General features: G+C 44.5%; 1 protein-coding gene across 1 annotated transcript; it reads left to right on the top strand.

The window, feature by feature from the left end:
* The first annotated feature begins 210 nt into the window (after positions 1-210).
* Positions 211-22,687, top strand: meaf6 (MYST/Esa1-associated factor 6). Its single transcript, XM_078203481.1, has 7 exons — positions 211-389; positions 7,819-7,934; positions 9,282-9,369; positions 9,463-9,508; positions 10,128-10,323; positions 12,487-12,520; positions 20,523-22,687. The coding sequence occupies exons 1-7, from the start codon at positions 300-302 to the stop codon at positions 20,529-20,531; spliced, it is 579 nt and encodes a 192-aa protein (XP_078059607.1). The 5' UTR covers positions 211-299; the 3' UTR covers positions 20,532-22,687.
* The last annotated feature ends 4,911 nt before the right edge of the window (positions 22,688-27,598 follow it).

Here is a 27,598-nt window from a genome sequence, read left to right as displayed (position 1 = left end):
CAGTCCTCTAGATGGCGATGAATTGGGATAATACACCCTCCAGCCCTCTAGGTGGCGATGAATTGGGTGTAATACACACTCCGGTCCTGTAGTGTAATGCACCCTCCTGTCCTCTAGGTGGCGATAAACGGTATAATCCACCCTCCAGTCCTGGCGTGTAATGTACCCTCCCATTCGGCGGGTGGCGCTCTCCCCGCAGCGCCCCCTGGTGGCTGGAGGTCCGCCAAGGCGCCGCCCCTCCCGCCTGCGGCCTGAAGAAGCGGTTTGAACTCGGGCGCTTCTCGCTTGCCGCCTCCAATATGGCGATGCACAACAAGGCGCAGACCCCGCAGATACCCGACACCCGGCGGGAGCTGGCCGAGCTGGTGAAGAGGAAGCAGGAGCTGGCGGTATGTCGGTGCCGAGGAGGAGGGGAGACCCCGGCCTCAGAAACTGCCAGTCGGCGGGAAGTTTCTGGAAAGAAGCGGGAGCCCCCGGGGGAGGGAAGGCGAAGGCAAGAAAGGCCGGCGAGAGCCTGGGCCTGGGCTGAGAGCCGGCACTGAGCCCCGGGGCCCGGTTAAAGGGGATGTCAACACTGTCGGCCGCTCCCAGGGCAGGTTTGGGCTCTCAGCCTGTTTCCATGGGGCTGGGACCACCCTGAGACACATTGACCACCCCAACCCTCCAGGGAGTGGGCATTGGAGCTGGCATTGCCTCCCCCTGCTGCCAGTCTGACTGGAACACTGAGCAGACACTGGGGTGGCACGGTGGTTAGCACTGCTGCCTCACAGCGCCAGGGACCTGGGTTCGATTCCCAGCTTGGGTCACGGTATGCAGAGTCTGCACGTTCTCCCCGTGCCTGCATGGGTTTCCTCTGGGTGCTCCCGTTTCCTCCCACAGTCCGAAAGACGTGCTGGTTAGGTGCATTGGCCATACTAAATTCTCCCTCAGTGTACCCGAACAGGCGCCGGAGTGTGGCGACTTGGGGATTTTCACAGTAACTTCATTGCAGTGTTAATGTAACACTAATGTTAATGTGACACTAATAAATAAACTTTAAACTGGGGCATCAACACAGTCTGGAGAACCAGACTGGGTTTACAATAGTGATATTCACATATATATTATTCAATTCTCTCCTCAGGAACACTGCATTTGCCATTTAAAGTTTATTAGTGTTGCAAGTAGGCTTACATTAACACCGCAATGAAGTTACTGTGAAAATCCCCCAGTCGCGCCACACAGGTGCCTGTTCGGGTACACTGAGGGAGAATTTAGCATGGCCAATGCACCAAACCAGCACATCTTTGCGACTGTGGGAGGAAACTGGAGGGTGTGGAGGCAATCCACGCGGACATGGGGAGAACATGCGGACTCCGCACAGACAGTGACCCAAGCCGGGAATCGAACTCGGGTCCCTGGTGCTGTGAGGCAGCAGTGCTAACCATTCTGCCCATGCTAATGTTGTTGTCATCTTTTTAAAGGATGTCATGATGAGAACAGTTGTGTAACTTGTTGCCACAGAGCACCGCCAAGCTAAGCTGCTCCCAGTTTCTCCATTCATGGTTACTTTGCCGAACTCGGCTTTGTCTTTCCGGGTTTTCTTGAGCAGTGTGGGAAGAATTCAGTTAATCCCCTCTTTTTATCCCCCCACCCGCCCTCCCCTTGCTTCCTATTGTCACCCTGGCTTACCAAATGTTCAATAAACCCTGCAGAACTTCTCAGACATTGTGTTACCAAGTCTACATCAGTGTTGTCTTGATTCTACTTTCATTGCTTGTTGCAATAATTCAGAACAACTTAACCTATTTACTCCTTTTACTCCCTGCTTATCAGAGAATCTTTGCAAAGCAGAAGGATGCCATTTGGCCCATTGAGTCTGCACCGACTCTCTGACAGAATATCTTACCCAGGCCCTCTCCCCAGCCCTATCCCTAAAACCCCACAAATTTATCAGGGCTATTCCATCTCACCTACACATCTTGGGGCACTAAGGGTCAATTTGTTTTTACTGTGGCCAATCCGTCTAACCTGCACATCTTTGAACTGTGGGAGGAAACTGGAGGAAACCATGGCAGACACGGAGAACATGCAAACTCTACACACAGTCGCTTAAGGCCAGAATTGAACCCAGGTCCCTGACACTGTGAGGCAGCTGTGCTAGACACTGTGAGGCAACTGTGCTAACCACTGTGCTGCCCATATGAGGAGGATAGCGACTAAGTGGTTATTAGATGGTTGAAAAGCAAAGTTTTGAGTGCTTGTTGGGTAGACAGCATGTATGAGCAGCATGTATGAGCACCATGATAAGCAGCACAAGTTACTATAAATATTTGGGTGCATAGCCTCTATCTCCTAACCACAGCAATGGCATGACCATCCATCAGTTGGATAATCAACATCTATTTCAGTGAAACTCGATTGTGTTTGGCGCTTCACTCTATATGACAACATGTTCTGACCCCCAAGTAATATTTTACAACAGCACTCATCCCTTGTTGATGATTCTACATCAGCTAAGCAGATATTTGCCCCAAAGACATGGGAGCAGGAGTAGCCCCTTCTGCCCCGGAGTCTGCTCTAACACTGTTAGATCATGTCTTATCTGTGCCTCAAGTCCATTTGCCCAATTTGGTTCTGTATTCCTAGTTAGCCATAACTTAAATTAATCTCATTTGGAAAGTTTCAGTTGGCTCAGCATCCCCAGCCATTTGGGAAAGACACCAATTTTTGTGTGTAACAAATGCCTCCTAATTTCCCTCAAGTAGTCGAAGTGTAATTTTAAGTTTTGTGTTGTTATTTTAAGGTTGACCTCCTTGTTTTGGACTCCATCGCCAATCCCTCGCTATGCTATCAAATCTTTCAATTATTTTAAACATCTTTATTTGATCAATCTTCTTTGCTCAAGCGAATATAAACCAGATATATGCAACCTGTCCTCAATTTAGCCCACTAAACCCTGGTACTCTTATTCAATACTGCAAAGACTATTCCCAGCAATAGGAATGAAAACTTGTGCTCCAGAAGTAGTCGCACCCCGAGCTAAGCTGCTCCAGTGCAACTACATACTGGCATCTACCTGACGATGTGGAAAATGGCCCAGGTATGTCCTGTGAACAAAAAGCAGGACAAATCCAAGCAACTGCTTCCCCATCAATCCACTCTCGATTAGCAACAAAGTGATTGAAGAGGCCATCAACAGCACTATCAAGGTGCACTTACTCAGCAATAACCTGCTCACTGACGCTCACTTTGTGTTCAGCCAGGGCCGCTTGGTTTCTTATTTCAGTACAGCCTTGGTCCAAATGTAGACAAGAGAGCTGAACTCAAGGAGGGAGTGCCTGTCTTTGACTTGAAGGTTGCATTTGACTGACTGACATCAAGAAGCTCCAACAAAACTGAAGTCATTGGGAATCAAGGAAAACACTTCACTGGTTGTAGTTGGGCCAATCCTGACAGTCCCGGGATATTGCTTCAGGAGTGTCCTAGACACAATCATATTCATCTGCTTCATCAATAAACTTCCTTACATCATGAGGTCAGAAATGAGGGTGTTCGCTGATGATCGTACAATGTTCACCACCATTTGTGATTGCTCAGGAACTAAAGCATTCCATGCCCATATGCAACATTAGCTGGACAATATCCAGGCTGGGGCTAAGTGGCAAATTAACATTCGGGCCACAAGTGCCAGGCAATAACCATCTCAAACAAGACAATCTAGCCATCACCCATTGAGATTCAGTGGCACCACCATTGCTGAATCCTCTACTCTCAACATCCGGGGAGGGGGTTACCATTGACCAGAAGCTGAACTGGACTATCCAGATAAATACTGTGGCTGCAAAAGAATGTCGGAGACTGGGAATTCTGCAGAGAGTAACTCACTTCCTGACTCCCCAAAGCCCCTCCACAATCTACAAGGCACAAATCAGGAGTGTGATGGAATACACTCCACGTGCCTGGGTTATTGCAGCTCCAAATAGCTTGTTACCAATCAGAACAAAGCAGCCGACTTGATTGGTACCTCATCCACCACCACCACGTTCACTCCCTCCAGCAATGTCACACTGTGGCAGCGGTGTATACCATACACATGTTGCACTGGAGCAACTTATCAAGGCTTCTTCGATAGCACCTTCCAAACCCGCCCTCTACAACTTGGAAGGACAAGTGCATGGGATTCCCTTCCCTTCCAAGCCACTCACCAACCTGACTTGGAAATAGGTCAGCATTCCTTTATTGTTACTGGATTGAAATCCTGGAACTCTACTTAAAAGCACAGGGTGTACCAAGACCACGTGGACTGCAGTGGTTCAAGAAAGTGGCTCACCACCACCACCTTGAGGATAATTTAGGATGGGCAATAAATGCTGGTCTGGCCAGCGATGCCCACGTTCTGTGAAAAAGAAAGTATCTGTGCTGCATCTCTTCCAAGACTAATATATTATTGTGTGGGTAACCTGTTAACCACCTTTATGTTCTTTAAATCCAAGTGTTACACTGGGCTTACTCTGTTAATCTGCATGAGTGAGTGACTTTGACTACGATGTATAAGTTGTATATTTGCAACATGCCTGACTCTCCCATCCAGGATGCTGAGTGATGGGTTTGTGTAGCCCTTCATCTATTATTCTTCATCATGCATCATATATTTGCAGGAGCAAGATTTTAAAGATGGAGTGAAAATTTGGGAATGTTACTGCTTGTTTTTTGGGTGCTTGCAAGTGTCCTTACAGCTCCAAAATGGCACATGTACATACTTTGGTGCATCGTGCCAGACACCATCTTGGTGAGGGCATTAATTGAGAGATATCCTATTCTATTCCATTCCAGTGTCCAGCTGTTGTGTGACCATAGGCAGTAGGTTGTCTGGTAGCAGTCAAGTTGCCGTAGATAGGTGCCAAATTTATATGAGGCATAAAGACAAACTTCTGGGTGTCTACTGGGCAACAAGGGCTTTGTGCTGACTTGTGACATCAGTGCACAACCAGCATACACATGTACAACGTTCATGTGATTGAAATTGTACTGACATACTAAATGTGAATAGAACAGACAATTAGAACATGGAAAAATATTTTGATCCCTATGGAACTTGGCAGAACGGATGTCAAGATTTACCGTGGCTTGCATTATGCAGAACCTTGCTGTCATGGACAGATAGACCTTGCTGGCAGCATGCTCCTCCAGAAAGAATAAGAGGAGGCGATGTAAACAACACCTTTCTGCTTGGGCTGTCTCTGAAAAACTCATCCTGAGTGATACCAGGAAGCCACAATCCTAATTCCCCATTCGCCAGCAGTCCCACACTTCACCTTCCCTATGTTACCAACAATTACACCTTCCATTTGACCACAAAAATAAAAGCCAACTCAAAGTAAACATTCCAAATCAAATTTATAAAAACACATCACACCATATTACAAACAAAAGTCGGCTGATCACCCTTGTGTGTTCCCTTAGTGTCTGCCACATGCCTTTGCCTGTCCTGTGTATTGCTCCTCCAGTGCCTGTAGCATGGCTGGTGGAACTCTGCTGACTTTCGGTGGAGGAGATTGCACATGAGCTTGGAGGACAGCCTCGTAGCTCTGGATTTCAAGACTGGCTGTGGACTGCACTATTTCGGTATGGGGAGGCTGACGGGAGGAATCTCGGGCAGAGCCTCAGCAGTTCTAGTAATTAGTTGGAGGGCAGTTTGCTGTATTGCAGTTCTGCACAACTGGGATCAGTGTGTGCTTGCACGGCAGCAAGCTAAGCTTGGATGGCAACAGCCTCGAGTCTCCATTGCAACAGTTAGGTGTTGGGTTACTCCTGTTTTTTGCTGCAATTGCAGTTGTGACATTAGTCAACAGATACTGCATCATGTTTGGGTCCACAAGTGTATAGATTTTGCTCCCAGCCAACTAATGCCTTAAATTTAAAATTCCCGTCTTATTTTCCAATCCTTCCAATGCCTACATCTCCCCTATCTCTAAATTCCTTCAGCCCTACCATCCTGGATCTCTGCCCTCTGCCAGTTCTGGCACCATGATTGCTTCCTGTTTTGATGGTGGCTGAGTATTCAGCTTTTTAAGCTCTGGAATTCCCTCCCTTCATCTTGCTCTCTCTTTATCCTCCTTTTAATACACTCAAAATCCATCGCTCTGCTCATCTGGTATAATATCTGCTTATGTGGCTCAGTGTCAAATCTTGTTGCAGACATTCCTGTAAAGCAGCTTGAGGTGTTTTATTACTGTAAAGATACTATATAAATACAGGTTCTTGTCGTGTGCAAATCATTTCCATGTGGAAAGGATGGGCTCCAAACTCTATGCAAAGCCTTGTATCAATCTGGTGCTGGACTCCTCTACGCTCCTTGACATTGACCTGCCAATGCATCAAGCATTTTGTTGTGCTCACCCATCAGTGTTCTGTAAACTGCTCCATTGAAGTCCACTGCAGTGGAACCCACGTGTGACTTCATCCTCTCATGAGTTGGCACGGTGCCATTCTTGCCCTGGCTCTTATCGCATGCCAGTTGTGCCTAATATCTCATCCACATGTGGATCCCACCTCAACTGATATTTGTGAGAATAAAATCAGTCTTCATTATTGCTCTATTACTCCATTGACCTGCTCCATCGCACCTTTTGTGTATCTGAAAGAAGAAAGTTGATTGGTACAGTTATGGTGCGGAAAGGCAAATGTAGATGCTTGCACCATCCACAGCTTGTAAACCAGAAGAGAGCATGGGTTGTTGGACAAGTGGGATGTGAGCAGGATTGGGTTATGAGGTTATTTGGTTTCAATAATGCCCAGTATTATCTCTTCCATGGGGTTCAGGATTTGCAAGCCCTGTCCCCCTCTGTTAGTTCCTGCTGCTCTCTCTGGTTGTGTGCCACATTGTTCTGCAAGAGAAGAGGAAGAGGGCCAATGAGTTTCATGCAATGTATTGGCTCATGTTGCGATGATGGAATCATTGGCAGTATGCACAAGCGGAAAGATGTGTGTTTGAGGCATGCAGCAGTATTACATGTAGGTGAGTGAGGTGAAGTTTTGAACGTTTGGTGTAAATTGTAATTGTTAAGAGATTGTTGGTAGGCGAGCGATGATTTGCACAGCGTGAAGCTATTGCTGCATTTGCTGGAGAAGGCATTTGAAGATACATTCACTGACCTTGACCACCACTCGTGTGAACTTCTAGCAGCACTGCATCCAGGTCATCAGTGTTTAATTCGTTGCATTGAACTCCACAGTGAACTGCTTTTGACAGTGTTTGGGGGGGTGGTTTCTCTTGGCCCCTGTGGATTCATGCCATCTCTCCCCCTCTCCATCTCCTTCATCAAAACCTTCAGTGAAGCCCTCTGCAGCCTCTGTTGTGCTATTTTTCACTCTTTTCCAGGTTTAGATTCTCTCCAATCGTGACACCTGCTTCAGTCAGGGTGCACGTCTCACTTAAGCAGTACAACGCTGGCTTTAAGCAATGCTAATCACTCTCAATATTGGCTCCCACTGATGGATCCAGCCAGTGTACAGAACAGCTGGCTTGGGTTACATGCAGAGATCATTTAAGTGAACAGTCAGCATGAAGTTTGCATGCAGCCTGCATTGCAATCAATGGGTACTGACTGTGCATCCCTATCCTAATGCTCATTTTCGGGAACTGTCCAGTTTAACCTCCATTGAGTTGTATCATGATAGAAAACCTGATAAGGTTTCTTTCCGCGTTCTATAAATTGGCTTTTTGTTGCCCCATGATTATTTGCAATGATAAACTGATCAAAACACTTTTTCACAGCAGCTCATTTTTCTTCCGCAACTATTTTACGAATATATTTGTAACTTCCCTTTTCACAGGAGACTTTGGCAAACTTGGAGCGGCAGATCTATGCTTTTGAAGGCAGTTATTTGGAAGATACCCAGATGTACGGGAATATCATTCGTGGATGGGATCGTTACTTAACCAATCAGAAGTATGTGTGAATAGCAAGAGCCTTTGTAGTTGGAGCTTTCATAGTGGTTCCTCCATCACCCCCTTCCAAACATTGGCAGATCTTCAAATCTAATTCTGAAAATCCTGCATAAATTCACAGGGATATTATGCCGTTCTTTGTTAAGGTGGTTACTTAAAAGTGTAATGAATATAAAGTTGGGTATTTAGAATGGTCGTATTGATTATATACTTTTCGAACAAAATTTACGTTGTGCTATTTTAAAGGATTTTTACTTTCATGCTCAGGTGTTGAACACAGCTGACTGTCGGAATGCAGGCAATTCTGTATATGCAAAAAAAATTGCAGTGAGTTCTCCTGGATGGTCTTTCCAGTAGCTCAGTCAATAAAAACACTCCCTTGTGTATAACTGAGCCACGAACGTCTCTGATCAATCCCTGACCTGTGCCAAGTTAACCCACCTCAAGTTGGGCGATTGCAACTGGCCTTGCCATCTCTGCATGAAAGCCTGGAAATCAAACACCAGGGCTTCTGTTGCTGATCGCCATTCAGTGGCTATTGCTGGAATGCAAGTGTCATGTGTGGATATTCCCATTATTGAACAATCTGTCAACACTGCCTCAGCCGGTATCTGCAGAATGGCCATTTGATGGTACTAAAGGGCACTGAGCCTTGTGGAATTGTACCCAAACTGTAATAAGCCCTTTTGAGAGAAGGGTGAAGATTGCTGCAGAGTAATAGTTTGCCTGTGAGAAGCATAGATAGTTTGTTTTTAGGGAGTGCCAATGTCACACGTGAAAGAAACATGCAATTAGGCAACAGGTTGTTGACTCATTAACTAGAGAACTCGGGAATGGGATTTGTGTGAAGACCAATTTATATTTTTGGGAATGTTGGTCCACAAACTAATGGTAGCACTGTGTTCCGAATGTAGGACAACTTAAAAGAAATTGTTTGTAGCAGTACATTTCGACATTGTAGAAAGTATTTTAAATTGGCTTTATGGCTGCTCTTTTAGTTTAAAGTTACACAGGTCCGGGAATTAAACTCTTTGCAAAAGGCAAGTTTTTTTTCTACCATCTTCTCTCTCGTTGGCTCATTTCATCCTGTGCAAGCTAACTGGAGTAAAGTGGACAACACCTTATTCCTGAGGTCCTACAAGTGTTTTGTGTCACTAGTCACGCAGGTGACAGAAGGTGACTTACCCTTTGATTTTTCTCCATCTTTGTTAACAGATGTCTGGATTGTACCTAACACCTATCCTCGTTAGAAAAGCTACAATCATGGCATATGCACAAGGGGAGCTGTATACAATTGAATGGTAAATACTTGGGTACTTCACCTATTCATTGCTGTGTTGTGTTTCAGAAACACTAACAGTAAGAACGATCGAAGGAACCGAAAGTTTAAAGAAGCTGAACGTCTCTTTAGCAAGTCCTCTGTTACTTCAGTGGCAGTAAGTAAAATAACTGTGCCTGATTATAGAATACTTACAGCTTGCATGCACAGTTAAGTGCTGTGTTTAACAGTGATTTAACTTCTCTTGTAGGCGGTGAGTGCTTTGACTGGTGTCCAAGACCAGATGGTAGAAAAACGTAAGTCTTAGATAATAAGTACCACTTCCTGTAGAGTTTAATGTGTACTTCTCCACATAAACGTGTCTTTGAGCGGGCAAATAATTTGCAGTTTGGTTGAAAGTGGGGATTGTACTGGGGTATTTTCTTCTGAAATGTTTATTTTAACGTGGGGGAGGGTGCAGAAGTGGTCAGATTAACTTTGTTGAATGGGTTTCTCACATTTCTTGAAATTGATTTTAATCTAACAAGTATTTTTTATTGTTTTGCTGTCTTCATTACTGTCAGTGAAATCAAACTGATAACAGCAAAAGTGTAAAAATAATATCGAAAACATTGCAAAATTATAATAGCACCAATAGCACATTATATCCATCCTGGCTCTCAAAATTATAATATTGAGATTCTTTCGCAATTGGAAGCAAGTTGTAAAGTGTTTGAGGCGCATATTGTGTGTATACTTTAAAAACTGAAGCTTTGCAGCAATAATTTTTAACTTGGATAGTCATTTAATTCCCTATATATGCAGTTTGTTGATTATGCTTCTCATACTTTTGTGCTGGGGTGCTTTAAGGAACTGTGCTGGGATAAGCAAGCCTCTTTGTCAAATCTGCTACATCTTGTGTGTGAAACGTATTAGGTGAACCAGGCAGTGGGACAGAAAGCGACAATTCACCAGACTTCCAGAATCAGGAGAACGAACCGAACCAGGAGGACACCGAGGAACTGGATGGGTCACACCTGCAGGGAGTGAAGCCACAGAAAGCAGCCTCTTCCACATCGTCCGGCAGTCACCACGGGAGTCACAAGAAAAGGAAAAACAAAAATCGACACAGGTAATTTTGTGCAGAAGCAGGTCATGAGACTGTCGGGGCTAAGGTGGAGGAGTCATGTCTGACTTTCTTCCTCAGAAACCCATGTGTGGGATTTCTGCTGGTAACTCTTATTTTCCCAATCATGAAAGTAGAATAACAACTCGTCAGTATTAGTGAACTTTGAGTTAAATGTGGCAGTACTTAATTTTTTTGCTATATGTTTATGTACATATGTGTACATCAACTCTGCTGCACACTGCTAGCTGCTCTGTTGTTTTTGAATTAAAATGGTTAGACTCAATGAATGGTTTTATTGCTCCGTGTAATAACTCTTGAGAAAAACATTCATTATTTACAAGACCTTGTATCTACTGAGTGAAAAGTAACTATTTTCAGATACATTCATTTCTCCATTAAGTTCATCAAAGTACCAGTGGGGGTCTCTTGCCTTTTTGCTTAAAACTTTAGTATTCCAAAAAGTTTGAGACTTTGGTTTGGATAACTGGTATGTTAACTTGTGTTGCTTTCTTTCTTCTTTTATGCTGCCATCCAGCCCATCTGGCATGTTTGATTATGACTTTGAGTAAGTTTGCTTTCTATCAGTATACATACTGTGTCTTTTCCAGTATTCCCCTGTACTGTGATGTGTAGACTGTAGACCGTTCTGGAAATGCTTAGTACTTTTTGCCAGTAGCCGCTGTAAGTTTGAATATTTGCTCATGCATGTGATTAAAAATCGGTGTCGATTATCAAATGCTAAAATTCAGTTTCCGTTTAGGAGATGTTCTCAACAGAAGGATGCAGTTACAGTGCAACAATACTTCATAAATTTTTTAATTAAATCTAATAAGTAGTTTTCAGGCAGCAGAGCTCTGTACATGAATATGAGCCTTCATGCTAGCAAACCAGGCATCCATCCAACTAAGTAGAGTTCAGGGTATAACTCCTTGGCTGTCCTTTGCACTTCATGGCTGTTCACCCTCACACCAGTAATGTAATACAAGTACAGCATCAATTTTTAATAATGCTGCAATACTGAATTTCTTCCACACGAGACCCTCAATACTTGAGGTAAAACGACTGTCAAATGGCAAACAGAATGACTACTTTCCTACAGTTTACAAGGCAGACCGGACTTAATCATTGGGAATTGATGAAGCTCCACAGGGTCTAAGGTCTCTCCCAACTTTTGTTATCAAAGCTCAACACCTTTCGGTACTCGAGTTAATGCTCAGAATGCAAAATCACCAAAAAAAAGAGATGTTTAGTGGATTAGTGCAAAATATGGTTTCTACTGTCGCAGTTTTGTCACTTGAGTTTAAAAAAACCCAAGAAAATGTATAAATAGTAGGCTTATATCAGAATAAGTGGATCAGCACAAAATTACCTTTCGTTGTCATGCACATTTACATTTATCATCAGCTGCCATCATTTTTAGTGAACTCTTAAGGATGGGAATCAAAAATACTCCAGAGATGAGACTTGTAAGATTGGAGCTGCGAGAGATGAAGAAGGGGTGATTTAGCAAGCCGCCATTTTAAAACACGACAGGAAAACTTTACCAGCCTCATTGGTTTTGCACACCGCTCACCTCTTGAAGCAAATCTAACTCAGACTAATGAAACGGAAAATCCTTTCTTCATCAGCAGTGAATGAAATGTGGTTGAGCCAATTTTAACCCGCTTCCCGATGGATTTTTCACAGCCCATAATTTGGCTTCATTACCATAATATTCTCCTCTTCCATGTGGGGGCACATAATCAATGTGGAAAGCAGCCATGATATGTTTTTTAACAACATTTTGTACAGTGTTCCTTGTGGTGTTGGTAAGTTGAGCAGCAAGAAGTTTTTTCTTTATTAATGGGATGTGGGCATTACTGGCAAAGCCAGTATTTTATTACCCGTCCTTAATTACCCTTGAGAATGTGACAGCGAGTCGCCTACTTGAACGGGTCACTGTTGCATAGTGCAGGTGCTCCCGCAGTGCTGTTAGGTAGAAAAATAAAGCAAACAGTTGCAGAAGGGTGACTACTTAACCTTCATTTACTTAGTAGACAGGAAAATAAACTGCAGCTGAAATGGTTTGATGTTTTTGGTGCTGTTCCACATGAGTAGATAGTGAATGTTGTGACTTAGAAAGCTGTAGCTAGTTTCTAAGATCTAGTTCTTCTGTTTAAACTACAGGATTGATATCAAGCTGAATAAAAAACCAAGAACTGTGAGTATACCTTCTCGTAATTTCTTTTTTGCTGTGCATTTTACAATGTTGAGTAACAGTTGAGTTAGTGAAATAAAAACACTGCTTAAATAACTCAGCCAGTCTGGCAGCATTTGTAGAGAGAGAAACAACTGATGTTTCCCACTGATGCTGTCAGACCTGTTGAGTTTTTCCAACACTAATTTCCAGAATCTGCAGTATTTTGCTTTTATGTTAATCGAGTCAATGAAACTGACTTTAAGTAGAACAGCTTGGTGTGGGAACGTAGGAATTAAGAGCAGAAGGAGACAAATTAACCTCTTCAAGCCTCTCAACCTATATACATGACCTTTAGTTCGAGATTGCCCCGTAAGAGGAAACATTTTGTCTACATTTACTTTAGCAATTCCTTTTAAAATGTTATGTACCTCGATCAGATTCCTTCTCATCCTTCTAAACTCCAGCGAGTGTAAGTCCAAATTGTTTAATCTCTCCTCATATTTCAACCCTTTCATCCCTGGAATCAATCTGGTGAACCTTCTCTGAACTGCCTCCAATGCTACCACATACTTCCTCAAATAAGGAGACCAAAACTGGACACAATACTCCAGATGTGGTCTCACCAACACCCTGCACAATTGCAACATCACTTTTTGTCTTTTATTATCCAGTCTTTTGCAATAAATGCCAACATCCCATTTGCCTTTTTTTATTATGCGCTGCACCTGCATACCGACTTTCTGCGATTCATGAACATAGACACCCAGATCCCTCTGCCCGGACGCATTTTGAATCTGCTTTCCAGTTAGGTAATAATTTGCCTTGCTATTTTTCTGCCTAAATGGATAACCTCACCCATCCACATTAAACCAAATTTCAATACCAAATTTTGGCCATTCTTGCCTATCTATATCCATTTGTAAAATCTTTATATCCTCTTCACTGCCTGCTTCCCACCTATTTTGATATAATCCACAAATGTTGCTGTTACACTGTCCCTCCTTGCAGAACATTTGTATCTTTTGTAAACAGTTGAGGTCTGAGGACTGACCCCTGCGATACCCCGCTAGTTACAGTTCACCAGCCAGAGAAGGACCCATTTATCCCAATCCTCTGCTTTACATCATTCAGCCAATCCTCAATCCAATATAGCACTCTACCCCCAATCCCGATCTCACCTTCTGGAGCAGTCTTTTATGTGGTACCTTTTCAAATGCCTTCTGGAAGTCCAGATATACCACATTCACAGGTTCCCCACTATCCACCTTGCTGGTTATGTCCTCAAAGAACTGAAGCAAGTTTTTCAAGCATGACTTACCCTTCATAAAACCATGCTGACAGTGGTGGATTGAGCTTTGTCTTTCCAAATGCTCATTCATCTCCTCCTTAATGGTTGATTCCAGCAACTTGCCCATCACAGAGGTCAAGCTAACCAGCCTATAGTTTCCGACTTTTGCCTCTCTCCCTTTTTGAATAGGGGCATGGTCATGTTAGCATGTTTCCAATCCACCGGGACCTACCAGAATCCAAGGAATTTTGAAATATCACAACCAATGCATCCACTATCTCTGCTGCCACCTCCTTTAATACCCTAGGGTGCAGGCCATCATGTCCCGGAGAATTATCTGCCTTTAATCCCATTAGTTCATTCAATACCTTCTCCCTAGTTTTGGCTATTGCACCAAGTTCCTCTGCATTAACTCCAGTTTTTGGAAAATCTTCATTATACTCTATCGTGAAGATAGAGGCAAAATATTGGTTTAGTGCCTCCACCATGTCTGTGTTCCCCATTAATATCTCACCAGTATTGTCCCCTAAAGGGCCAACATGTATTTTAGCTATTCTCTTCCTCTTTATAAACTTGTAGAAGCTTTTGGTACCTGTGTTTATGTTTTCTGCTAGTTTCCTTTCGTGATTCATTTTGGCTCTTTCGATTCTATTTTTAGTAGCTTTTTGCTGAACCTTAAAGTTCTCCCAATCCTCCAGCTTACCACTAGCTTTTGCAGTTTGGTATGTCCTAGTTTTTGCCTTTATGTCTGTGGTGAACCATCGTTGGTTCCCACTGGATAGTACTGAGCCAGGGTCTGGCCAGTACTACAAGTATGTACATATGTTGCTGTTGGGTTAGGGATGGGTTGTGCTACTTGTTGCTGTTGGGGTTAGGGTGGGGTTGTTACACCTTTGTATTGTAGTATTGTGGTACATTCCAGTCGGGCTCCGCCTCCTGGGAGAGGTATAAAGGTCCCTGCTCTGGCTGGGACCCCTCAGTCTGGGATCGTGTATATAATTGTTAGCTGCTTTGTTACAGCAAATAAAAGCCTTTATTTCCTGAGCATCAAGCCTCGTGTATGATAATGCGCATCAATTTTATTTGCTGTTCTTAAACTCTCGTCGAAGAAAAAAAAAAGAGTATGGAGCAGATACGTGGATCTAGTGTAAGATACGCCTTACACTAGATCCACGTGCGGTGGGCGCCTCTAACACCTTCGACCACTGGCTGAAGTGTTTCGAAGACTACCTGGCAGCCTCCACAGCGGTCACCACAGATGATGACAGACTCCGGGTCCTCCATGCGAGGGTAAGCGACACTGTCTACCTCGCGATCCGTGCGGCCACCGATTACACAAAGGCCCTCGAGCTTCTGAAGAAGCGTTATATCAAACCGCCCAACGAAATACACGCTCGTTACCTCTTAGCCACTCGACGACGGCAGTCTGGCGAAACGATGGAGGAATACGCAAACGAGCTCCTACAGCTTGCCTGGGGCTGTAACTGCAAAGCTGTGTCGGTGAGCAGAGTATGAACAACCTCGCCCGAGATGCGTTTGTGGCGGGAGTCGGATCGTCGTACATTCGACTTAAGCTACTGGAGAAAGGTAACCTTGACCTTACCCAGGCAATCGAGCTAGCGGAGATGCTGGAGACAGCCTCCAAAAGCCTAATATTGTATCCTGAAGACCACGTGGAGACAACGTGGCAGGAGCAGTCGCCAATCCCTCCTCGTCCCTCGGGTTCGAAATGCTGCGTAATGGCGTGCTCACACTCGGGCTAGACGACGGCAGCAGCTACGGGCGGCCCGCGGTGTTACTTCTGTGGGGGAGCGAAGCATACTCGGCAACGGTGTCCCGCTAAGGCTGTGTTGTGCTCCGCCTGCGGTAAGAAGGGGCACTATTCGAAAGTGTGCCGATCTAAATCTAGGAACGGCAGTGCGGCCTGCGATTTCTCAGAGCCCGGTTCTTCGTCGTCGCAATCATCGAGGGTTTCGTCCACGTGCGAGGCCAGGACGACGCCATTACGGTCGACGGAGTCGGAGATGTGTGACCACCAGGGGTCGCTGAGTTTGGCGCCATCACCCACGTGCGACCTATGGGAGCGGCCATGTTGGTCGGCACCGACCGCGAACGACCAGCAGGGGTCGTCCTCGTCGATTTCAGCTGCCTGCAGTGGCGCTCATGAACCAACGGTGGCGTCGATCATCCTGGACCAGGCCAAGCCTCATAGACTTGACAAATCTATGATGAACATCCAGGTAAATGACCACTTGATTTATTGTCTGTTTGACAGCGGGAGCACTGAGAGCTTTATCCACCCAGACACTGTGAAGCGGTGTGGACTCCGGATTCAACCTGCCAAACAGACAATTTCTATGGCATCGAGGTCCCGGTCTGTCACCGTGCTAGGGAGTTGCGTGGTAACTTTAACGGTGCAAGGCACAGTTTACGAGCGTTTCAAGCTCCTAGTGTTGCCGTACCTTTGCGCGCCAATTCTTCTCGGACTTAACTTCATGGTCCACTTGAGGAGTGTAACCCTACAGTACGGTGGGCCACTCCCTTCACTGTCAGTGGGAGAACAGCAGCCTCCAAATTGCCCAACGCTCCCCGCCTGTAGCCTCTCGGCGCTGAAGATCACCACACCCTCCCTGTTCCAGAATCTTGTGCCAGGCTGCAAGCCCATTGCGACTAAAAGTAGGCGTTACAGCGCTGAGGATCGGATCTTCATTCGATCTGAGGTTCAGCGGCTCCTCAAAGAAAGGATCATACAACCCAGCGCTAGTCCGTGGAGGGCGCAGGTTGTGGTGGTCAAGAGCGGGAACAAACCCCGGATGGTCATTGACTATAGTCAGACCATTAATCGATACACGCAGCTGGATGCGTATCCCCTCCCGCGCATATCTGATATGGTCAATCAGATTGCGCAGTACCGGGTGTTCTCCACCATAGGCCTCAAGTCTGCCTACCACCAACTCCCCATTCGCCCAGAGGACCGACAATACACGGCTTTTGAGGCGGATGGTCGATTGTATCACTTTCTCAGGGTTCCCTTTGGTGTCACCAATGGGGTCTCGGTCTTCCAGCGTGCTATGGACCGAATGGTGGACCAGAACGGGCTGTGGGCTACCTTCCCGTACCTGGATAATGTCACCATCTGCGGCCATGACCAGCAGGACCACGACACAAATCTCCTGAATTTCCTACGCACTGCATCTCGCCTGAACCTGACCTACAACAGGGAGAAGTGTGTGTTCCGTACGCGCCGTTTAGCCATCCTAGGATACGTGGTGGAAAACGGGGTCATTGGCCCTGATCCAGACCGTATGCGCCCCCTTTCTGAACTTCCCTTGCCCAATAGTGCAAAAGCACTGAGAAGATGCTTAGGCTTCTTCTCTTATTATGCGCAGTGGGTTCCCAATTACGCGGACAAAGCCCGTCCGCTCATTAAGTCCACTACTTTTCCCCTAACTCCAGAGGCCCGATTGCCCTTCAATAAATTAAAAGCTGACATCGCGAAAGCTACGATGCACGCTGTTGATGAGTCCATCCCCTTTCAGGTGGAGAGTGATGCATCTGATTTCGCCCTGGCTGCCACACTTAACCAGGCGGGCAGGCCCGTCGCGTTTTTTTCCTGCACCCTCCAAGGACCCGAAATCCGGCATTCAGCGGTGGAAAAGGAGGCCCAGGCCATTGTGGAGGCCGTCAGGCACTGGCGCCATTACTTGGCGGGAAAACGGTTCACCCTGATCACGGACCAGCGGTCCGTGGCGTTCATGTTTAATAACACGCAGAGGGGCAAGATCAAGAATGACAAGATCTTACGGTGGAGAATTGAACTCTCCACCTGTAACTATGACATCATGTATCATCCAGGGAAACTCAATGAGCCCTCGGATGCCCTCTCGCGTGGAACATGCGCCAGTATACAGGAGGACCGTTTGCAGGCTCTCCATAATGACCTATGCCATCCTGGGGTCACTTGGCTCTACCACTTTATAAAAGCCCGCAATCTGCCCTACTCGGTGGAGGACGTCAGGTCCGTAACAAGAAGCTGTCGGGTATGCGCGGAATGCAAACCGCACTTTTACCGACCTGACTGGGCACATTTAGTCAAGGCCACTCGTCCCTTCGAGAGACTGAGTGTCGATTTTAAGGGCCCCCTTCCCTCAACAGATCGGAATGTGTACTTCCTCAACATCATTGACGAGTACTCTAGGTTCCCTTTTGTTGTTCCCTGCTCTGATACATCCGCTGCCATGGTTATCAAGGCATTCCGTGATCTCTTTACCCTGTTTGGGTACCCCGGCTACATTCACAGCGACAGGGGCTCGTCGTTCATGAGCGATGACTTGAGGCAATACCTGCTCTCATACGGGATTGCCTCTAGTAGGACCACGAGCTACAACCCGAGGGGTAACGGACAGGTGGAACGTGAGAATGCTACAGTCTGGAAGGCTGTCTTACTGGCGTTGAAGTCAAAAAGCCTTCCAGTCTCCCGTTGGCAAGAGGTGCTCCCTGATGCGCTCCATTCTATTCGCTCACTCCTGTGTACGGCAACCAATGCTACTCCCCATGAGAGGATGTTTTCATTCCCTCGGAAGTCTTCCTCGGGGACCTCATTACCGTCTTGGTTGACGTACTCAGGACCCATCCTCCTGCGGCGACATGTAAGGGCCCGCAAGTCCGACCCGTTGGTCGAACAGATCCATCTCCTCCACGCCAACCCTCAGTATGCCTATGTGGCATACCCTGACGGGCGAGAGGACACGGTCTCGATCCGAGACCTGGCGCCAGCAGGGGACGTAGCAACCCCTGTCGCTCCCATACCCCCTGTTACAAACCCCTTAACTCTTGTTTCTCCCCCGGACACGACGCGGGCAGCATCGGGACCATTGCTTAACCCTTTTACTCCCGTGTACAGCTTGCCTGAGTCCAGAAGATGGTCGCCACTTCAGGGCATGTCGGGACTCCATGGACTACCGTCACCTCAGGGTCAACCGGCCTGTGAGTCTGTGGAGGAACAGCTGGACATTGCCTTGGGGAGAACGCCACCGCAAGTGCCTACTCCGGTGTCACCGCCGGTATTGAGGAGGTCACAACGACGGTGCGGTCCCCCTGACCGTCTGAACTTATAGACTGATGACAAATTATTCTGTTTTTTTGTACCCCGCCGGCCTTTGTTCTCAAAGGAGGGGTGAATGTGGTGAACCATCGTTGGTTCCCACTGGATAGTACTGAGCCAGGGTCTGGCCAGTACTACAAGTATGTACATATGTTGCTGTTGGGTTAGGGATGGGTTGTGCTACTTGTTGCTGTTGGGGTTAGGGTGGGGTTGTTACACCTTTGTATTGTAGTGTTGTGGTACATTCCAGTCGGGCTCCGCCTCCTGGGAGAGGTATAAAGGTCCCTGCTCTGGCTGGGACCCCTCAGTCTGGGATCGTGTATATAATTGTTAGCTGCTTTGTTACAGCAAATAAAAGCCTTTATTTCCTGAGCATCAAGCCTCGTGTATGATAACGCGCATCAATGTCCTCTTTGACTTTGTCTCGCCATGGAACGTTTTCCTTCCTTTTATAATTCCTCTTCCTCTCAGGAATGTACTTTAATTGAGAGATATCCAATATCTCCCTAAACAACCGCCATTGTTCCTTGACTGTCCTGCCCTCAATTATTTGTGCCCAGTTTACTTGGGCCAACTCTTTTCTCAGGCCTGTATAATTACCTCTGCCCAATGCTAAAACTCTACTATGGCACTTTTTTTTTTCTTGCTCAATCTGAATCTGAAATTCTAGCATGCTGTCATCACTCTTTCCGAGAGGATCTTTAACAACAAGACTATCGACCCTTTTCCATTACATAATACTAAATCTAAAATAACCTGCTCCCTGGTTGGTTCCATAACATATTGCTTTAAGAAACAATCCCTCATACACGCTATGAAATCTCCCTCAAGGCTACCTTTGCCAATTTGATTAATCTAGTCAATATGCATGTTAAAATCACCCATGATTACCGTTGTGCCCTTTTCACAAGCCCTCGTTATTTCTTGGTTTATACTATGTCCCACTTTGGAAGTATTGCTCGGGGGACTGTAAATTACTCCTGTAGAGGTTCTAGCATGATACCTGACTGTAACAATTGTATTTTAAGACTAGAAGAGCTAACCCCAAAAGCTGTTATAATAGGGAGACCTGACATTCTGTCACGTTAAGCAAAGAAAAATACGTTTTGTATAGAAAACTTCTTTGCAACAGATCTCTCTGTGATCAGCAGAGAGGAAGTTATGTTCTGTGGAGTTGGTGAGTTTAAAACCTCTGGATGGAAAGAATAGTTTTTAAAGTTTTGATGTTACTGTTTCACTGTCTAAGTTGCATTGCACAAAGTAGTGAATGTTGTTTTACGTGTAATTGTTTAAATATGTTAATATCAATTTTACACCCAGACTAATATTGTGTGTGAATTGAAAATAGCTTGTACCCAGGGGAGATTTTCTTGCTTTAACACCAAAATGTATATTGGGTCAGCGTAGAAGGAATCTAATTCCAAGTATATTGAATAAACTTGGATATCTAATGATGGAATGAATTTTCAGCTTAGTAATATAAACAAGGTATTGACGATTTTGCGTTCAAAATCAATCTTCATTCAACAGTGCTTCATTTTAAAATTGTTGAATGCTAAATCTAGTCTGTATGTAAGTGCCTTGTGACAAAGTTTTTGATGTAACTTTACTTTTCAAAATTATTTACACAGGATTACTAAAGAACCCTTTGCCAGTTGCAGTTGTCAAGATTGGGGCTTCAAGACTATGGACAGAGACAGCAGCATTAAAACCAGCTCCAGACGTTCACAGTAATTTTTTTACAGGACCCAATATTACAGCAAAGCAACTATGCCTGATCCTGGTGTTTGAGGCCACCTTGCGTCTTTACATGCTGCATTTGATCCGTGTTCAATTGAATGTTGCTGTATGGTTACGGTCCAATAGTTCGTTATTTATACAAGTACAGCACGCACTGGGTTTTATAGTCGGTTTAAACCATCATGGGAGCTGTGGGGCGGGGGGAGGGGGGGAATTAATTGGTTGCTTTTAAGTCTGTTGTGACTCAGTTTGACCATTTGACGTTACCAGTGGCATTATGTGAGATTATATTTTACATAAAACGTGAAGTGTTTTTCATTTCCTGAAATTCAATTTTAAATCTCTTGTTGGAAGTACCTGAAATGCTGGTGATGCCATCACTGTTTCACTTTTTGAGTACGAATGGCAGTTTTGTTTTTCTTTTTCCTTGTCCCGAACTACTTTTAAATTGTTTTCTTCTTCTGTACTGGATTGTGTCTTGACGGATTTGATATGCAGGCAGAATGCACTCGTTTGGTGTCAAAGCCTGGTGCAATTCTGAGAGTGTGAGGAAAGATCAGAAGGCTGTAATCTCCAGATATTTCTAAATGGACTCAATGGAGTTAGATTTAATAGCAACATGTGGTTTTATTTTCTGAACCCATTATATTTTGTTGTGCTTTCGTTATTGTATGTATAAATATTACCTTTTAATTTGTACAATTACGACTTTTTTTTGTTTTTTGGACAAATGGCTTTATTATTTTTTTAAGAGGAAAAATGGATTTGTGACCATTTTGTATTAAAAGCAATTAACTATAATTAGCTGTATGTAGAGTTATTGAACAGATCTGCTTTTAAGCAAACAATACCGTTATCGTCCAAACTGAGGTACATTTTACATTTTATATGAACTCTAATATTAAAGCACAACTGCAGTTTAACAGCTTTACATAGTCCAAAAGTTCAATGTGTTTAACTTCCAGCGGTCTCTAGAACTGGGGGTGTCAACATTCTCACCTCTTGAATTTAAAGGTCAAGAGTTCAAGTGCCATGTCCTGGTGATTCTTGAGGACAGTATTGAAGGGGTCTGCATTGTAAAAGCTATGAAACATACCAAGGTGCTAGTGGGCTATTCGGGCGAATGTAAAACACCCCATAGTTACAAGAGAAGGGGAGTTCTCCCTGTTCTTCATTTAATCAATGCCACCAAAATAGTTTAAATGGTCATTCACCTCATTGCTGATTGTGGATCTTTGCTGCATGCAAGTCTGTCTGCTGGGTTTGCCTGCATAAACAGTGATTACATTCTGGAAGTGACACTTTGAAGTGCATTATGGCATGCTGTAAAATCAAGTTTGTTAAATGTTTAATATGCAAAGCATAGAATTGTTTTCCATTTGACATCATCATCACTCAATGCCACGCAACCTTCACTGCTGCTTGCCTGTGTCAAGTGGTTAGGGGATGGGGGGAGGTCAGGGATTTTCTTCAAGAACTGAAGGCTTTGTGTAACAATACGCTGCTTCAATAGCAACTAATCATCCGGTACATATTGTCTAAACTTTAAAACTTTAAACTTTTTGTTATAGACAGAGCATTATGGGGGCATGATATAGCTCTTTTTTCAAAACATCACAGGGTTGGAATGCTTTACAAGAAGCCTGCTGGAGAAGAACCAAATGTTATTTGAACCTTGTCTGAACTTCACTCTCACCCGTTTGATTTAGTCTATAGATGGATATTAAAGGAAGTTTATTTTATTTTTCTGCAAAGTCTTATTGCCTTTGGTGGAAACAGGTAAGTTCCCAATGATTAAATTGCATGATTTGAATTGAAAATGCATCTTATCTGAATAATGGATAGTCAACTCTGTACTATACAGTAACACTTTCACAGAGTCAGCATATGTATATGTTACAATAGATGGTGCTAATTTGTTATAGTGGGTGGATTGTGTTGAGATGACTTCACTATGCTCGATGGACAGTAGAACTGAGTTGTATTCAGAATCATATTAAGGTGAAATCGCACCCTAACAATGTGCAAACAAGTGATTAAATCTGCTTTAAGACATAATTGTGGCTGAAAGAGTATTTAAATTGACAAGTGCTGGGTAAGAACTTGGTTGAATTGGTCTAAATATTCTGCATTTATTGGAGGAACCTTTCTAATTGATACCGATGGAATGGCAAATGATTGGCATCTTTTTGTCCCGTGCAGGCTACTGCCCATGCTAAGTGGGAATGATGAATTCCTTCCCTACAATATACCAGTGATTGCTCTTCACAAGTACTTGGTCAGTCTTGAAATACTTTGGGACGTCCTGAGGTCATTAAAGATGCTTTCTCAGGAAATAACTACATGAGACAGTCTACCATAGGACGGCACTGCTGCCTCACAGTGCCAGTGACCCAGGTTCGATTCTCGGCCTCTGGTCACTGTCTGTGTAGAGTTTGCACATTCTCCCCGTGTCTGCATGGGTTTCTTCCAGATGCTCCGGTTTCCTCCTACAGTCCAAAAATGTGCAGGTTAGGTTGGTTGGCCATGCTAAATTGCCCCTTAGTGTCAGGGGGACTAGCAGGGTAAATATGTGGGATTGCAGGAATAGGGCCTGGGTGGAATTGTGGTCGGCGCAGACTCGATGGGCCGAATGGCTTCCTTCTGCACTGTAGGGATTCTATGATTCTATGTAAATTCTGATTCTTTATAACTTTCTCCAGTTAATGTTACCGGGGCGGCACGGTAGCACAGTGGTTAGCACTGCTGCTTCACAGCTCCAGGGACCTGGGTTCGATTCCTGGCTTGGGTCACTGTCTGTGTGGAGTTTGCACATTCTCCTCGTGTCTGTGTGGGTTTCCTCCGGGTGCTCCGGTTTCCTCCCACAGTCCAAAGATGTGCGGGTTAGGTTGATTGGCCATGCTAAAAATTGTCCTTCGTGTCCAGGGAGGCGTAGGTTAGAGGGATTAGTAGGTGGTAATGTTGGGATATAGGGATAGGGTCTGGGTGGGATTGTGGTTGGTGCAGACTCGATGGGCCGAATGGCCTCTTTCTGTGCTGGAGGGTTTCTAAGTTTCTAATTCAGAACCTTCAGAGATGCATTGAACAGAACTGTACGCTGTGTACTGTATAATGTAATGCCAAAGTCCCAAGTAATTTCTCTGAGGAGATATTGACAGTCTTTAGAGAACTGTTTTTAAATGTATTGACCAAGCTTGCACTTTACAAAATATTTCCATGTAGGTTCTTGCATTGGATTTCAATGCTTTTTTGTCCTCCTTAAGCAGAACGTATTTCCATACGATCTCATGTAAATGTGATTGTGAAGAGAATGGTAATAACAATGTGGACAGTATCTGTTTTATAATTGTGATTCGACAATTAATTTTGCTTGTGTTCAGTTACATGTTTCAGTTAAACAAATGGGAGATTATGGCTCTCTCTCTCTGTGTACATGTACGTAGAGCCTGCCCCTAATGGTACAAGTATCCCCATAACTGCAGAATTCATTAGCAGTTGGTGACCAAAGATTCAGAGATAGTCCATTTAGTGGGTTTTGTCATTGATTACGTAAGTTGTTTACAGTGTTGGTCCTGTTTGCCACATCATTATCACCATAATTTTTTCTTCTCTTCCATATCTACATAAACAAGGTGGAGATGCCGGCGTTGGACTGGGGTGGGCACAGTAAGAAATCTCTCAACACCAGGTTAAAGTCCAACAGGTTTATTGGGAATTGCGAGCTTTCGGAGTGCTGCTCCTTCATCAGGTGAAGGGGCAGCTCTCCGAAAGCTCGTGATTCCAAATAAGCCTGTTTGACTTTAACCTGGTGTTGTGAGACTTCTTACTGTACACAAACATATGTATACCTAGCAGTTATGGCACCAACAATGTTTCTACTACATTTTATGCAATGTTAGTTGTAGGGTAAATATTGGCCGGGGTACGAGAGAAACCTCACCTCTTCAAAGTAGTGCCATTAAATATTTAACATCCACCCAGGAAAGCAGATGGGGTCTTAATTTAACATCTCTTCTGAAAGATGCTATCTCTGACAATGTAGCATTCCATCTGTACTGCTGCCAGGCTAGATTCTGTGCTCATGTTGTTTCTGCAGCAAGTAACTTACCAGACTCCTCAGAGCCTGTCCACTGTTTACAAGGCAGATGTTAGAAGTGTGATGGAATACTCACCACCACTTACCTGGATGAGTACAGCTCCAAAATACTAAAGCTTGACACCACCCAGGACAAAGCAGCGCACATGATTTGCACTCCACCACCGATGCACAGTGGCAACAATGTTATCATCTACAAGATGCACTGCAGCAACTCACCAAGTTTCCTTCAATAGCACCTTACAAACTTGCAACCTCTACCACCTAGAAGGACAAGGGTAACAGGTGCATGGGAACACCACCACCTGCAAATTCCCCTCCAAGCCCCCACAAACATCCCAACTTGGAAATATATTGCTGTTCCTTCACTATCACTGGGTCAAAGTCCTGGGACACTCTTCCTAACAGCACTGTGGGTGCACCTACACTGCAGGGACTGCAGTGGTTCAAGATGGGCAGCTTGAGGGCGATTTAAGGGTAGGTAAAAATGCTAACCTCGCCGACAATGTTCACATCCCATGAAAGAATAAAGAAAATGTCTTTAAACTGCTGATTTAACTCTATGACCTCATTGATGTACTTGCAAGTGACTACCACTGAACCGTAACCAGCACAATGTATATACATTTTCTGCGAAGATGTGTGAAATTGAATTCCTTTATTGAGCACAGTTTATCCCAGTTTAGAACCAGTTTTATGCTGTACCATATTAAGTTTGAATTTTGGTTCTCATGTACTTGTGGTTAGTTCACCCTCCCCCTCCCACCCGTGCTCCCCATAGTGAATTGATTAAAATTCATCAACTAACTATATTAAGTATATTGAGTAACAAGACACAGAAAATTTGTAATGTTCAGGTCGCTATTTTTAAACAGGATTTAACATGAGAGAACTTCCAGAGTTAAATGTAATTTGATTGAAAACTCAGCAGGATTGTAGTTTCTGCATTGTCCTTAATGTGCCCTGGTTAGTCCAGGCTGCATTGCTCAGACTTAAAACAAGGAAATGCAGCATTAAATTCTGACCATGATGCACATTTGTTTATTTCATTGTTTCCCATCATCCGTTCCCTCCCAGGTGCTCGGCGAGCGTGAATGAGTCCCACAGCAGGCTCATAATAGCATTACAGAAAGTGTACACTTAATAAGCTATCTTGTGAGGAGAGATTTCTTCAGAGTTGTTTTGATCTGGAAGACGTTGCGTGACAGTGTGGAGTACATTCCTATTGTAATTTTCTAAAGACTTCGTGTTCGAAGAGACTAAATTGTAGGGTTAGCATGAAACTGCAAGGTCGTGGACTAAATTGGACAAATCGAACAACAGGTTGGATGGCCTGTGCTGTAAAATTCTATGGTTTTAGCAAGCTGTTTGCAAGGATTGTGACAGAAGTCATGTGTCGATCATACTTCCCCTTTGGGCCCAGTAATTGCAATATTTACTTTCCTCTTTCCTTGTCTCTAACCATGCAGGTATAGTCATTGGCTCTGAGATCTCTGACAGCAGGTTTCCCTGTCCTGTTGCGAGCTGTTTGAAAAGACTTTGTTTTGCCTTGCTGCACTGTGCACTGATAAAAATATGAGCTTGTTAACTCGCTGCAGTGGAACTACGTTGATGTAATGCGTCCCACGTACATAAATAGGTTTCTAAAAAAGGCAATGACTGTATGTCTATCCCAATGACTCCATGGATAAAAGTGCTACATGGTAGTTGTGGGTCAGTGTCTCACCCCTGAGAATTGTACAGATCATCTAGGCTGATGCTCACAGAATGTTGAACTGTTGGAGTTGCTGATTTTCAGATGATATGTCAAGCTGTTGAACCAGCCCACCCCCTCAGGAGGACATAAAAGATCCCACGCCATTATTTTGGAGAACGGGATTTCTCCCCAATGTCCTGGCCAATATTTATCCTTCAACCGGCATTACCCAAAAAAGCCACATGATCTGCTTAGAAACACATTTCTGTATGTGGGATCTTGCTCTGCAAATCAGCTGCCACATTTCCTCCATTACACCAGTGATCATTTCAAGAGTACTCAATTGATTGAAAAGCTCTTTGGGATGGTTCTGTGGATGTGAAAAGTGTGTTTTAAGACTTTCCTAACTCAGATCAGGAAGGGTGGAGAACAAGAGTTGACTAGGATGAGATGGGAATGTTCCAATTGACCTCAGTACTGTGGGCTAGGAAAGGGGGTACCAATCAGGGTGGCGTACCTGGTCAGTATTCAGTGGCTCCTGGAAAGTAGACATGCATGGAAATTGAATGAAGACTGACTGACCGCCCCCCCCCCCCCACACCAGATCATCCTGTAGCTTGCTGGCATTTGATGCCTTGTGCCCATGATGAAGCATGTCACTTGCGTGAGGTACTGCAGACCGATCCCACCTCAGTCCACTTGTCAAGATCAGAGGAAAATATTTGGAGTGGGAAACGTTGAAGGTGAGTAGTGAGGGAGAGCTTTGGATTGAAATATATGCTGTATGAAGTATAAATACTTCTACATTCACACAGTCAAAGTGAGTTGCATTCCTTTTAGTTAATAACAACAAAACAAATTTGTGAACTAGATTATAAAAAAATGTAATTTTTCACAGTGGGTGGGGTGTAAAGTGCCAATCTTGACAAATGGGGCCAAATGGAGATTCCCGGAATGAGAAAATCTTAACCACCTTTCAGTTCTATTTCTTTTAAAAATGAGAACCTGAGTTGATCTTTGATCAATCTTCAGAATAATGGCGGCACAGTGGTTAGCACTGCTGCCCCACAGCGCCAGGGGCCTGGGTTCGATTCCCGGTTTAGGTCACTGTCTGTGCGGAGAATGCACATTCTCCCCATGTCTGTATGGTTTCCTCGGGGTATACTGGTTTCCTC

Source organism: Mustelus asterias, unplaced genomic scaffold (assembly GCF_964213995.1).
Source record: "Mustelus asterias unplaced genomic scaffold, sMusAst1.hap1.1 HAP1_SCAFFOLD_181, whole genome shotgun sequence".
Classification (NCBI taxonomy): Eukaryota; Metazoa; Chordata; class Chondrichthyes; order Carcharhiniformes; family Triakidae; genus Mustelus; species Mustelus asterias.
Note: the sequence above shows the minus strand (reverse complement) of the source record. Positions and strands in the feature narration are given on the sequence as shown.

Excerpts from the sequence above, each read along its gene's own strand:
- meaf6 (XM_078203481.1), top strand. The coding sequence starts at position 300 with ATGGCGATGCACAACAAGGCGCAGACCCCGCAGATACCCGACACCCGG. Across the intron at positions 390-7,818 it reads AGAGGAAGCAGGAGCTGGCG|GAGACTTTGGCAAACTTGGA; the intron begins GTATGTCGGTGC and ends CCCTTTTCACAG. Across the intron at positions 10,324-12,486 it reads AAAAACAAAAATCGACACAG|GATTGATATCAAGCTGAATA; the intron begins GTAATTTTGTGC and ends TTTAAACTACAG.